General features: G+C 22.3%; 1 protein-coding gene across 22 annotated transcripts; it reads left to right on the forward strand.

Moving 5' to 3' along the window:
• The first annotated feature begins 256 nt into the window (after window positions 1-256).
• On the forward strand, window positions 257-14,776 carry LOC126910309 (uncharacterized). 22 transcript variants are annotated; one of them, XM_050692767.1, is made up of 15 exons: window positions 257-387; window positions 3,112-3,166; window positions 6,751-6,792; window positions 6,902-6,943; window positions 7,027-7,065; window positions 8,037-8,078; window positions 8,202-8,243; window positions 8,326-8,364; window positions 10,317-10,358; window positions 10,483-10,524; window positions 10,607-10,645; window positions 13,148-13,189; window positions 13,315-13,356; window positions 13,439-13,477; window positions 14,625-14,776. In XM_050692767.1, exons 1-15 carry the CDS (start codon window positions 385-387, stop codon window positions 14,645-14,647), a joined length of 573 nt encoding a protein of 190 aa, XP_050548724.1. In that variant the 5' UTR covers window positions 257-384; the 3' UTR covers window positions 14,648-14,776. The 22 variants fall into 22 exon arrangements, with proteins under 22 accessions (XP_050548724.1, XP_050548720.1, XP_050548719.1 ...); XM_050692763.1 differs by lacking the exon at window positions 14,625-14,776 and adding an exon at window positions 13,836-14,002 and having other exon boundaries at window positions 13,318-13,356; XM_050692762.1 differs by lacking the exon at window positions 14,625-14,776 and adding an exon at window positions 13,836-14,002 and having other exon boundaries at window positions 10,486-10,524.
• The last annotated feature ends 380 nt before the right edge of the window (window positions 14,777-15,156 follow it).

The raw sequence follows: 15,156 nt of genomic DNA on the forward strand, positions 1-15,156 counted from the left end.
TTTTTTAAATTAAACACTATCTACAAATTTGCATCGAAGCGTTTTTTATGATAGTGATTTTAATCAATGTCAGATATCATCTATGCTGGACCCAACTATGCTATGACCCCACTGTGCTGCTTTTTTTTTTTTTATTAGCTTTTATTATGAAAATATTATAGCTCGACAATTATATAAGAAAGATTAATGACGTAAAAGTAAATAATAATGATTTAGAGAATTGCAGGTGTTTAACAGTATTGTATTATTTGTTTTAAACAAAAAATTGTGGAATAAAATATAAAATGAAGAATACTCGCACGAATTTTCAAATATACAGATTTAAATATTTTACTAAAACCTCAACATCGATACTAATCAAAACAGTACTTGAGTTTTAAAAAAATGGTAAGTATTTTATATCGCAATTTTTATTTCATATAGGTAAATACTGAATTACTGAATATAAATATTAATTATTTAAAAAAAGAACAATATAAAAGTAAAAGGTTTTATTTTAAATTACAATTTAATAATAAATTAAATCATTACAGTATGATATAAATAGTAATAATATTGTAATTTGGTAGTTTTATCATAAAAGATTTTCGTCATTATCATATACAACTTTAAATTAAAAGTTACCTATATAATTTATACGAATATTTCGGATGGTACACGGAAAGAAGCCTAAAAAACACGAGATTGTAACGCTGAGTTATCTATATAAAAATATAAAAAAATTTCTATAGCATAAATCAATATTCAATATAAAACTTTTAAATTGATTTTGAATTTGTTTTTAACCATTATTTGTCGATTATGATTAAATTTTAAATTTTTGTCTTGAAAAAGTGTAAAATATGACTTATCGTCTTATTTACAGACACTCGATAGTTATTTTTATACAACATTTTCAAATATCAATACGTTTATATAATCAGATTAAAAAATTAATAAACAGCTAGTTAAATGTGTGTACACCTGTGTAAAAATACACAGTTGGTGAGCAACCATAGGTATATCTAAATCAGGTTAACATCTAAATTTTAATAAAATACTTGTCAATTGAAATAAATTAGAGTAAATTTTGTTGAAAAAAAATAATGAGAAGTACATTTGACAAAAAATTAAAATATAAATATAATTTGACGATTAATCAATATAAATTGTAAAACGTTAAAAAATTGAATTGCGTATTTTGGATCAGTTCACTGAATAGAAAGTATATTTTTTAGGAGCATTTTATTGCGTATGATTTTTTTTTGAATTTATAGATTATTGTTATAATAGAATAAAAAATAAAAAATTTAATATTTTTCGAGGATAACAAATTTAGTATGCAATATTCGAATACGCCACACGAATAATTATTTAACATTTTATTAAACTAGTTATAAATAATGAGTAATAGCATAATTAGGGCTTTACTATGGGGAAATAAATATACAAAAAACTTTAAACTATATCCATAAAACTATATATAATGTATCTTCACTACAATTAATTTTTAAATATGTTATCATTACGTAATATTATAAGTCATATATTAAAAAAACGTTAGTTTTAAGTAAGTGTGTACATGGTAAGTGACTACGACACATCTATATTTTTCTTGTGTTCATCGTTTACTTTTGACAGTGTCATATTAAAGAGTTGTACTTAAATATATAAGTTACGTCTTTATTAATTGTTCTTTAAAAGAACTTCTTTTTATGTTTTAACTTTTAACATATATATATAAATATATAATGAAAATTATATTAAAACATGTCTAAAAGGGTGGAACAAATCTACTTTTCTGTACAGCTTTTTTTTTCAAACCATGTATTTTTTTACTTATTTCAAAAGTGTTTTGACCAATAAATAGAAAGATTGGTGATTTTCTGTGCAGTAATTTAAGACAACCCCAAATTTTATATTCACGCGTTTAGATTTTGGGCTTATACGCAATCTTAAACGTTCAAATCATCAAATAAATACATGAAACTTTTTTCTTTATTTAATGTGTTCATAAAATTAAAAGAAAACCGATTATTTTGCATTGGTTTCATTTGTAACTTAATTTTTACATAAATTACAAATTTACAACATTGATATATTTGAAAACAAAACGTTTTTTACGTTAAACATATTTTTTAGTATAATTAACTTGAAATAATTATAAGGATTTATTTAACAGTCTATAAGTCCAATCATTTAATATTTAGTTGCCTCTCCTTTAGTCTCATAACAAGCTTAAACCCTTCTTACCATAGATTCTGTAAATTTTCCACAGTAAATTTGACTTAAATTTCACCCTCATCGAGATTATCTTTGATCATTCTCTCAATTTGATCGCAAGCATTTTTTATTATGTTGAGATCTGGGGAATGGAGACTATTGCATTGAATAGTTATTCCGCTATAGTTGTTGTCACCTGTTATAACTACAAATCGATATTGTTCTTTAAATAAAAATCACATTATTAATTATTGATGTCTACTTATAGACGTGTACTTTATGTTCAATTCAAAAGTTTAATATTGTTCATTATTAAACGACCGGCGTAGAAAATTTTTCTTGAAAACTACATAAAAATATTTATAATCTATTGAAACAGATTATTGTTACATTTGGTATTATAAAACCAAATTAATTACGAAGGAAATTTTAAGTCAAATTTTTTTAACAATTTAAAACGCAAATGTTTGATCAGAAAAAAAATTATAAAAACAAAATTGTTTGACATTTTCTTTTTTAATCAACAAATTAAAAATAGAAGTTCCCATTAAAAAAAGTTAATGTTTAGATTTTTTATCCCTCAAGAGATGAGAAACAAATTATTTAACTATATATATTGTAATTTTTTTAATCAAACAATATTTTACTTTACGAACATTTTACATCTTCAATAGATAAATGAAGTTTAAAGGATAAAAAGGTTTTAAAGTCCTCTGAAGTTAAAACTTTGTTTGATCTAATAAATTATAATTTATCACAATTTTTAAGTAAGATTTTACGTTAAAAATTGGGTTTGGGTCTCAGTAAACAATTTTGGCAAACAATATGTTGGCCCTGTTGTTTTTTTATTATAAATATACATAATTAACAACTTGGTTTTTAAAGTCAAGTCAATTAATATGATTTCAGAATACGTTAATCTCTTTAATGGCTGTTATATTTCTATGTTTTTCATTAACAACTGGTAATGTATATACTTCATAATTATATAATATAAATAATTATACTCATAATGATCAATATAAATAGTTTTCTTAATTATGCTTTTGCATTTTTTTTTTCAATTTTAAATTTGAGTAAAAGAAAAAATATTTATACTTAATTAAATTTATGCAAATAAATTTCGTTTTTATTATCATGTAAAAAAATTAATAAAAAAATATGACATTTTTTTTTTACTGTTAAAAATATCAATTTAATTATTTGATTTTAGTAATCTACTATTTATAATCCAAACAGTTATTATTGTAATGTAACATTATTACATTATACGACTCTAGAAAATAATTTTTTTAAATCCATTTAATATGTAATTTGAAAAAGTTTAAGTCAAATTTTTTTATGTCCTGGTGGTCTATATATGATTATTATTACATAGTAAAAATTACGATAGTTTTATATTGTATTAGTTATTTTTGTCTATTGTTATACCGTCAAACAATAAATTTCACACTTGGTGCGAACTAAATTTATCAGACATTCAATAAAAAATAATTTACACAAGTTTCATACTAAAAAATTATGTATAATATATAATATATTATATTATAAAATTTGATTGACAAATTTGAGACAAATTTTGTTTTCTTTTCTTCCATTTTTTAGTTTCGATGTGAAGCTGAGAAGGTATTAATTTTACCATGATGTGTTTTTTTTTGTGTTTGTTACCACTAATTCTCAGTTCTAATTGGTCCGATTTTTATGAACAATGTGTCGAAAGATCATAAATCGTATCTAGTCGAAGACATTAACCTCAAAAATTTTAAAAATATTCCCTCTTTCAGGAAATCTCCCAAAAATTTACATTTTTTCAAATTTTTTTATTTAAAACTTTTTCAAAAATTTATGGATCAAAACTAAAATTTGTTTCTAAATTCTTAATAGACAGAGTGTCCCAGCATTATCCGACAACTTAAATAACTTTCGATCCAATTAATTTTTTTTAATTGTTAATATACTTGAAATTATACCAAAATAATAATTTAATTAATATTATTTTTTAAATTAAATTTTTAAAAAAGTGTTTAACTTGTATGATTTTTATCTCATTTGGATTCAATAATATCAATGAAAATCAAGGTACCCATTCCTGTAGTCTTCCCTTGTGAGAAGAAATGTCTTATTCATATTAAAATGATTTTACACGTGGTTTTTTTTGTGGCTATCATTTTTTAACCTCTAGTACATAAAATAAGCTTTATTTTAACATATATTTAAAAGACGCACATTTTCAAAAGTTAATTTGAAATAGTTCATGTTTCCAAAAATTCAAAAAAACTTTTTTAAACTTTGACGAGGTACTATAATGAAAATAAGTATAAATTTATATTTTATTTCAGTTAGAATCATGTAAATTTTATATTTATTAGTGGACTCATTATTATGATAAACCCTTATAAGATTTTTAAAAAATATATATAAAATTTGAACACAAAAATAGTATGTTTTTGAAATTTACCTAAATAAATTTTAATTTTCGGGGGTAATGTCTTCAACTATATACGATTTGGGATCTTTGGATGTATCGTTGAGAAAAATCGTTCCAATGAGAAGTGAGAAAAATTAGTGACAGACATAAAAAAAAAATAAATAAATAAACACATTATGATTAAATTAATACCTTCTTAGCTCGCATCGAAGTTAATAATATATATTATTAAGAGTAAAATTTATAAATTATCGGATTTTTTTATATGATCAATAAAATTCACCAAAAAATAGCTTAACCCGCTTTTAAGATTAGTAACAACCATGGGAAATGAGTTATAGTCATTAAATTTTTGCCCTCCCATCTTTTTATTAAAATTACTTATTATATTTATATCGTAATAAATCATTCAATAGAAATATTAATAATTTATATGTTACTCTTGGTATTTAAATAAATGATACAATTAAAATATTTAGAACTATTCTCCTTATAATTACCTATAGTTTTTGAATAATTAGTAATAATTTAAAAAATTAGTGGTTAAAGAAAAAATCTAATTGCATATTAGAAATTGGTACGAAAAATTGATTAATAAAAGTATATTTTAATTAAATCCTTGTAAAATTTTTAATAAATAATTAACAACAAAATTATTTTCTGAAAACTTTTGCATCGAGCCCTTCGTTTTTTATACACGTATGTCATAAAAGTAATAATTACTTTATAATTTTTTATAAATTCTCTCAAAAAATTTAAATACTTAATTATTAAATATTAATTTCATACTATATTTAATTGCTATAATAAATATTTATTCATATATTATACTTCTAAATAATAGAATTAGTAATCTGAAATAATGAAGGAAATAGAAAATTTTGTTGCTTTTGGTATAATCATTCAATTTCTTAAAATTAAACACTATCTACAGATTTGCAACGAAACGTTTCATATGATATAGATTTTAATCACTGTCAGATATCGTCTATACTTGTCTCAACTATGCCACGTCCACATTGTGCTGCGGTCCCGTTGTGATACTGTTTTTTTTCTGTGAATAGGTTAGAAATAGAAAAGATACACAACAACTAGAATAATTGGAAATTAGTGAATTGAAATTAAACAGTATAAAGTATATGTAATGCGTATAGTTATTAAAATAAATAAATAAAATTAAAAGATATTTAAATTATATTAAATAATATTTTATAAAAATTTTTAATATAAATAGTAATAGAAATTAAATATAATATGAAATTGATATTATTATATTTAGTATTGTCATTTATTTATTAAATTATTAAATTTAAATTAATCAGTTTTCATCAATGGGTATCAATATATCATGTAATGTTTTTACTAAGCTATAAGTTATTTTGCTAAATACTTTAGTTAAGAGATTTAATTAAAGGGTAAGGATGATAACTTGCTCTACCTTCGCCTATTTTTTCTTCACTTATGAAAACTCTTTATTGGCAATTATATTTGTTTTCATTCATAATAAGAATATGGATTTATTTAAGATTATATTTAAGTACTGTATTACTAATCAGTATCGATATGATCCTAAAAATTACAAAACGCACAAAAATTAAACATTTTCTACAAATTTGCAACGAAATATGATAGGGATTTTAATCACGGTCAGATATCATCTATACTTGTCCCAAATATACCACGACCACATTGTGCTGCTACGCCAGAGTGCTATCGTTTTTAATAATGTATTCTATCATTCGTTTATGTTTTGTCGAAAATCATGTAATGTAGTTAATTATTATTTATTTTTGTTTTTTGTTATCATAATTCCATTTAGGCTTAATTTTTATATAAGAGAATAATGAAAATTTAATTATATATATGACACTTGACTAAGTACTACTATTTAAGTTAAACACTGTTGATAAACTCATAGGGGTTTGTTAATTCAATATTAAAGATATCTACACAAATATTATTTTCTATTTAACTAATCGAAGTGGACAGTTAATAAATTAATGAAATTATTTTATACGTGTAAATGTACTAAAAATATTTTTTAGATTACCAACATAAATATTGATTATTTATTTTTAAGTATTTTTGATTAATTAATTAATTTTTCTTTTTTAATTAAGCTATACCAATATGTACGAGTGATAAACGTGTTGATGTAGTAGGTAATATTATTGTATACATGTAAACCTATAAAAAAAAAAATGTATTGTTTATTATTTTTTTTCGTATTTATTTATAATTAATTATTTAATTTTTTTTTTTGTACTTAAGATGTACCATTATGTTTGAATGATAAGTGTGTTGATGTAGTAGGTAATATTATTTTATTTTAATTTTTATGTGTATGAAGTTTTATAATATTATATAGTGAGATTTAACTTGTAAATTACATCTAGAAGGAGCATTAACTCCAGTGAGAAGACAAAAGATTAAAGGTAACAGCATCTAAGTGTTTTTTTTAGTAAAACATTTTGTTTGATTATACAATCATTAGTTATTTAATTTACACATGATGAATATTGTAAATAATATGTTGAAATTGAAGTATTTAGATTATTTGGTTTATACTGTGTACTTTTATGTAAATTATACAAAACTGTTAATATTTTTCCAACTCCTACTAATTTCATTATTGAGAATGATAATATTCTAATAATGTCTACATAGTAATAAAAGAATAATTTCTAAAATCTTTACTTACTAAATTATTATGTTATGATATATTAGAAATAATATTTATTTAATCGTATTAAGAGCAATACAACTATCATTATATTCATATTTCATTATCATCATTTATTTAAGGCATTGCCTTGTCATTGAAGCCACTCTTCTCTGTTTTTCCTTGGGCGTTTTGGGTTTCTTCCAAGTTTTCCTTCAGTTTTCCTTCGAAGATTGATTATAAATTTATTGTGTCGGATGATGTATCCGATTACATTTATATTTCTTAATTCATTTACTTTCATTATCTGTCTTTCTTTTCGATTTTTTCTAGTACTTGCTCATTTTTTTTCTTGTCTATCCATTTTGTCCTTGTAATTTTTTTCAATATCCGTAACTCTAATGCTTATAGATTTTTTCTGTTTATTTTGTGAATAGTTCATGTTTCATGGCTCTATGAGAGCACAGTCCAGATAATTGTTTTAATAAATCTTTTAAGTATGCTAATGCTCAGATGTTTATTGGTGAGAAGCTGATTCTTGTTTTGTAATTCTTGCTTTGCCAATGCTATTCTTATTTTGATATCTGTTGTTGATTTGTTATTGGAAGATATCATACTTCCACTATAGTAGAATTATCGGATCTGTTGTAATTGTGTATTATGTATTTGTATATTAATATTTAGATTTAATTGCATTTACTTATAAGCATAGTTTTGATTTTCATTTATTCTTCTGTAATTAAGATATACCAATATGTTCGAATGATAAACGTGGTGATCTATTAGGTAATATTATTGTATACATGTAAATCTATAAAAACAATTTTTGTAGAACACAAAAATGTATTGTTTATTATTTTTTTGTATTTAATTATAATTAATTATTATTTTTTTTTTTTTGTACTTAAGAAGTACCATTATGTTTGAATGATAAGTGTGTTGATGTAATAGGTAATATTATTATTTTTCAATTCTATGTTTATAAAATTTTATAATATTATATAGTGACATTTAACTTCTAAATTACATCTAGATGGAGCATTAAATCCAGTGAGAAGACAAAAGATTAAAGGTAACAGCATCTAAGCGTTTTTTTTAGTAAAACATTTTGTTTGATTATAAAATCATTAGTTATAATATTTATTTTAAGTGGACGTTAATTAACAATAGTAAAATTATTAGTTGAATTGGAAATCAATTTCGTGTGTTTAAAATCTTTATTATATTTGTAAACGCATTCAACCTTTGCAAATGACAAAATGTTAATAAAAAAGTCAAATAAAATAATATTTAGTTTTTATTGCGGATACTTCGGAATTATTAATGTTTAGCAGATAGAAATGTTGAGATTACTTCAAGTACTAAAGTTTTTCATCAGTAATTTCAGAACTTAAAAAATTAAAAACGGACAAAAATCGAAATGCACTATATATGATGGATATAGTAAATAAATATGTTGTAGATGATTCATTTAAATGATTTTGTTCTTAGTTTTTGTAAAATATAGCAAAATATAAGTATAATGTTTCTAATACCTACTAATTTCATTATTGGGAATATTAATATTCCTAATAATAACAGAATAAATATAGAAAACTTTCTTATCTATTAACTTATTAAATTATTAAGTTATCATGTATTTAGAAAAATATTTATTCAATCCTATTGAGTGCAGCACAATTATTACATTTTTCATGTTTAATATTAGGTAAAAAAAAAAAAAAAGAGTTAAAATATTGTCAGTAATAAATAGTCAACATCAAAAATTATACTAAATTATTAAATCCAATTTATGATGTAACTTTGTTAGAAAATTAAGTAGTACATTTGTCGTAAATACACCTTAAAAATGGTTTTAAATAAAAAGTTTTAACACTCTTTATTTATGAAATAATACAAATAAACGAAAATATAGACATTATTTATTTATTAGTGAACTGTAATTATAAAAATATCATAAAAATATAGTGATGATCTACCTTAGAGTACAATATAAAGATTTTTTTTAGCTTCAAGAATAATAATATAAAACTAGTTAACATGGGTCTCGTATTAGATTTTAATAATACGATTATTCTACTCTACATTAATTGTTTTTTAGGATATCTATGGATTATACATTAATAAATAAATTAAGTTATTCATAATGACCGAATTATTTACTAAATATTCTATATTTAGATGGATATTAAAAAAAAATATTACTAAATAATAAAACAAATAAAAAAAAAAAAAAAAAAATTTCTGGCGACGTCAATGATTTACCTACCTATAAATAATTACACTGTTTTTTTCATGTGTTCAGAATTTAAACACTATAAATTAATATACATTAGATAAAACATTTTCGTATTATTTAATAATACTTATTATTAAGCATAATTTTTGAATTAAAATATATTAATTAATTATTCTTATATAACTTAATAATCAAATATAAATATGATAATATATCAATGAACATAGTTTTTCAATTGAAAAAGATATCTTGCTCTACATCTGGAAAGATGATAAATTTGAATTATTTTAAAGTTAAAATTATTAAAATATTAAATTTAAACTAATCAGTTTTCACCAATTGGTCTCAATATATCAAGAAATGTTTCTACTAAGTTATAAGTTATTTTGGTATATACTTTCCTCAAGTGATTTAATTAAAGTGTAAGGATGTTAACTTGCTCTACCTTCGCCTATTTTTTCTTCCCTTATGAAAACTCTTTGTTGGCAAGGGTATTTGTTTTCATTCATAATTAGAATATAGATTTATTTAAGATTATATTTAAGTACTGTATTACTAATCAGTATCAATAAGATCCTAGAAATTACAAAACGCACAAAAATTAAAGATATCTACACAAATATTATTTTCTATTTAACTAATCGAAGTGGACAGTTAATAAATAAATGAAATTATTTTATACGTGTAAATGTACTAAAAATATTTTTTAGATTACCAACATTTATATTGATTATTTATTTTTAAGTATTTATGATTAACTAATTAATTATTCTTCTGTAATTAAGATATACCAGTATGTTCGAATGATAAACGTGGTGATCTATTAGGTAATATTATTGTATACATGTAAATCTATAAAAACAATTTTTGTAGAACACAAAAATGTATTGTTTATTATTTTTTTGTATTTAATTATAATTAATTATTTAATTTTTTTTTTTTGTACTTAAGAAGTACCATTATGTTTGAATGATAAGTGTGTTGATGTAATAGGTAATATTATTATTTTTCAATTCTATGTTTATAAAATTTTATAATATTATATAGTGACATTTAACTTGTAAATTACATCTAGATGGAGCATTAACTCCAGTGAGAAGACAAAAGATTAAAGGTAACAGCATCTAAGTGTTTTTTTTAGTAAAACATTTTGTTTGATTATAAAATCATTAGTTATTTTATTTACACATGATGAATATTGTAAAACAATGTGTTGGAAATGAAGCATTTAGATTTTTTGGTTTATACTGTGTACTTTTATGTAAATTATACCATTGTGAATATGTTTATAGTACCTACTAATTTCATTATTGGGAATGATAATATTCTAATAATATCTACATAGTAATAAAAGAATAATTTCTAACCTCTTTACTTACGAAATTATTATGTTATGATATATTTAAAATAATATTTATTTAATCCTATTAAGAGCAATACAATTATCATTATGTTCATATTTATTTATCATCATTTATTAAAGGCAATGCCTTGTCATTGAAGCCACTCTTCTCGGTTTGACAAAAAATTCTTCAGTAACCCAAAAGACGCACACGTCTTTTGGGTTTCTTTCAAGTTAGTTTTCCTTCGAAGATTGATTATAAATTTATTGTGTCGGATGATGTATCCGATTACATTTATATTTCTTAATTCATTTACTTTCATTATCTGTCTTTCTTTTCGATTTTTTCTAGTACTTGCTCATTTTTTTTCTTGTCTATCCATTTTGTCCTTGTAATTTTTTTCAATATCCGTAACTCTAATGCTTATAGATTTTTTCTGTTTATTTTGTGAATAGTTCATGTTTCATAGCTCTATGAGAGCACAGTCCAGATAATTGTTTTAATAAATCTTTTAAGTATGCTAATGCTCAGATGTTTATTGGTGAGAAGCTGATTCTTGTTTTGTAATTCTAGCTTTGCCAATGCTATTCTTATTTTGATATCTGTTGTTGATTTGTTATTGGAAGATATCATACTTCCACTATAGCAGAATTATCGGATGTGTTGTAATTGTGTATTATGTATTTGTATATTAATATTTAGATTTAAGTGCATTTACTTATAAGCATAGTTTTGGTTTTCATGGAATTTATTTTCATTTAAAATTTAGCATGTTCCTTGATAGAATTTTTAGCTTATTATTCATTTTTTGTTAGACTAACAATGTCATCTGTAAAGCGAATACAAATGTTGACAATTTATGTTCACTCCATTTGTCTTGGTTTTCATTATATCTATGCTCATTTTAATGAAAATATTGAATAGATAAGGCGACAATGGGCATCTTGTCTCACTCCTCTCCATATTCTTGCTTCTTTGACAGATCCATTTACATTTATTTCTGTCGTTTAATCTTTATATAAATTGAATATGAGCTGTATATTTTTTCAAACCATTCCTTTTTCTCTTAATATTTTAAATCAAATTTTCTAGTCCACTAAATCGAAAGCTTTCTCTAGATCTATAAATGTTGCTATAGTATTTCTGTTCACTATAATTCAAGGATCAATCTCAGTATTACTATCGCTTCTCTTGCTCCTCGCCATTTTCTAAATCCAAACTGATCTTCTGATATATTTTGTGTTATGTTCTCTCTCAATCAGTTTTCTCATTGGGTATCAATATATCAAGTTATATTTTTACTAAATTATAAGTTATTTTGCTAAATACTTTAGTTAAGAGATTTAATTAAAGGGTAAGGATGATAACTTGCTCTACCTTCGCCTATTTTTTCTTCACTTATGAAAACTCTTTATTGGCAATTATATTTGTTTTCATTCATAATANTCTTCACTTATGAAAACTCTTTATTGGCAATTATATATGTTTTCGTTCATAATTAGAATATGGATTTATTTAAGATTATATTTCAGTACTGTATTACTAATCAGTATCGATATGATCCTAAAAATTACAAAACGCACAAAAATTAAACATTTTCTACAATTTNAGAATATGGATTTATTTAAGATTATATTTAAGTACTGTATTACTAATCAGTATCGATATGATCCTAAAAATTACAAAACGCACAAAAATTAAACATTTTCTACAAATTTGCAACGAAATATGATAGGGATTTTAATCACGGTCAGATATCATCTATACTTGTCCCAAATATACCACGACCACATTGTGCTGCTACGCCAGAGTGCTATCGTTTTTAATAATGTATTCTATCATTCGTTTATGTTTTGCCGAAAATCATGTAATGTAGTTAATTATTATTTATTTTTGTTTTTTGTTATCATAATTCCATTTAGGCTTAATTTTTTTATAAGAGAATAATGAAAATTTAATTATATATATGACACTTGACTAAGTACTACTATTTAAGTTAAACACTGTTGATAAACTCATAGGGGTTTGTTAATTCAATATTAAAGATATCTACACAAATATTATTTTCTATTTAACTAATCGAAGTGGACAGTTAATAAATTAATGAAATTATTTTATACGTGTAAATGTACTAAAAATATTTTTTAGATTACCAACATTNATTATCGGATCTGTTGTAATTGTGTATTATGTATTTGTATATTAATATTTAGATTTAATTGCATTTACTTATAAGCATAGTTTTGATTTTCATTTATTCTTCTGTAATTAAGATATACCAATATGTTCGAATGATAAACGTGGTGATCTATTAGGTAATATTATTGTATACATGTAAATCTATAAAAACAATTTTTGTAGAACACAAAAATGTATTGTTTATTATTTTTTTGTATTTAATTATAATTAATTATTTAATTTTTTTTTTTTTGTACTTAAGAAGTACCATTATGTTTGAATTATAAGTGTGTTGATGTAATAGGTAATATTATTATTTTTCAATTCTATGTTTATAAAATTTTATAATATTATATAGTGACATTTAACTTGTAAATTACATCTAGATGGAGCATTAACTCCAGTGAGAAGACAAAAGATTAAAGGTAACAGCATCTAAGTGTTTTTTTTAGTAAAACATTTTGTTTGATTATAAAATCATTAGTTATTTTATTTACACATGATGAATATTGTAAAACAATGTGTTGGAAATGAAGCATTTAGATTTTTTGGTTTATACTGTGTACTTTTATGTAAATTATACCAAATTGTTAATATGTTTCTAGTACCTACTAATTTCATTATTGGGAATGATAATATTCTAATAATATCTACATAGTAATAAAAGAATAATTTCTAACCTCTTTACTTACGAAATTATTATGTTATGATATATTTAAAATAATATTTATTTAATCCTATTAAGAGCAATACAATTATCATTATGTTCATGTTTAATTTTAGGCGAAAAAAAGAGTTTAAATAGTGTCAGTGAACCAATTGTAAAAAATAACAATTTTACTTCAATATTAATTAAAGAAGAATGAAGCAAATGTTCATTCAAATGTTGATGTAACTTTGTTAGATAATTAAGTTGTAAAATTAAATTATAAAAATGGAATTATCGTAAATAGGTGTTTTAATTTTTCATATTTAACTATATTAGATAAACTTTAATTTATATCAAAATATCAGTATTTCCAGAAAATGTTCAAAAGTTAGTTTGAAAAAGTTATATGTTTTACTCGTATTTTTAAAGATTTAAACCCTTCCTCAAAAATATGTTAATTGAAAAAAATAAATATAAAGTATTAATAAAAAAAAATTTTATTGATTCATACATTTTTCAAAATGTAATAGTAATTTATATTTGAAAAAAAATTTTGAAATTGTAAATTTTAACACCAAAGTTGCATGTTTTTTAACTGTAGCAACCTATTGCACATAGAAGACAAGTTTTTTTTTGACTTTATAGTACATAACATAAGTTTTATTTTAACATATGTATGAAGCTCGGAGTATTTACTGAAAATTTTCAAAACCTAAGTTGAATAAGTTAAATATATGCAGAAGTTGATATTTGAAATCCCCCATGTGAGCGGTTAATGGTCACATTTTCAAAAAATTAATACCAAATGAAACGGAAATATCTAAGGTTTCAATATAAAAAGAATTTTTTTGATTTTTTGATTTTTCAATGAGTTATTGCAATTTGTAAGAAAAAAAATATTTTATTACATTTTTTTTTTGTAGGTGTCCCTATGTTTTTTATTTAGGTCCGTCGACATGGCAGACGTGTTACAATATGATCTGACATTATATATATATATATTTTTTGATTTTTTTATATTATATCATTTGTGGTAATGCGTGTGTATACGTAGTTCATTTTATTAATTTTCATTTATACATCAACTATCAACGACTCAACAAATATCAAATACAACTTTTATTTTTTTTAACTCAAAAACTTTTGTAAAGTATTTTAAGATAAAATAAAATACAAAATCAAAAATTTTAATACAAAAATAACGTACAGTTGATATTTTCAAGTGGTATTAACACTTTCAAAAATTAAGTTTTAAAAGTTTTTTTTTTGTAAAAAAGTTTTCATTTTGAATACTTCCTGTGGGTAGGTAAAGGGTCAAATTAAAAAAGAAATATACAAGATTATTGGTAAGTATCTCACGTATATGAGATTTTTTACTAAACGATTGTGTCATCTTTTTACCTAATTGCCAAATTATAAATAATCACAACAAGTAATCAATTAAACAAACTGATT

Source organism: Daktulosphaira vitifoliae, unplaced genomic scaffold, assembly GCF_025091365.1.
Source record: "Daktulosphaira vitifoliae isolate Bord-2020 unplaced genomic scaffold, ASM2509136v1 Scaffold_1, whole genome shotgun sequence".
Lineage (NCBI taxonomy): Eukaryota > Metazoa > Arthropoda > Insecta > Hemiptera > Phylloxeridae > Daktulosphaira > Daktulosphaira vitifoliae.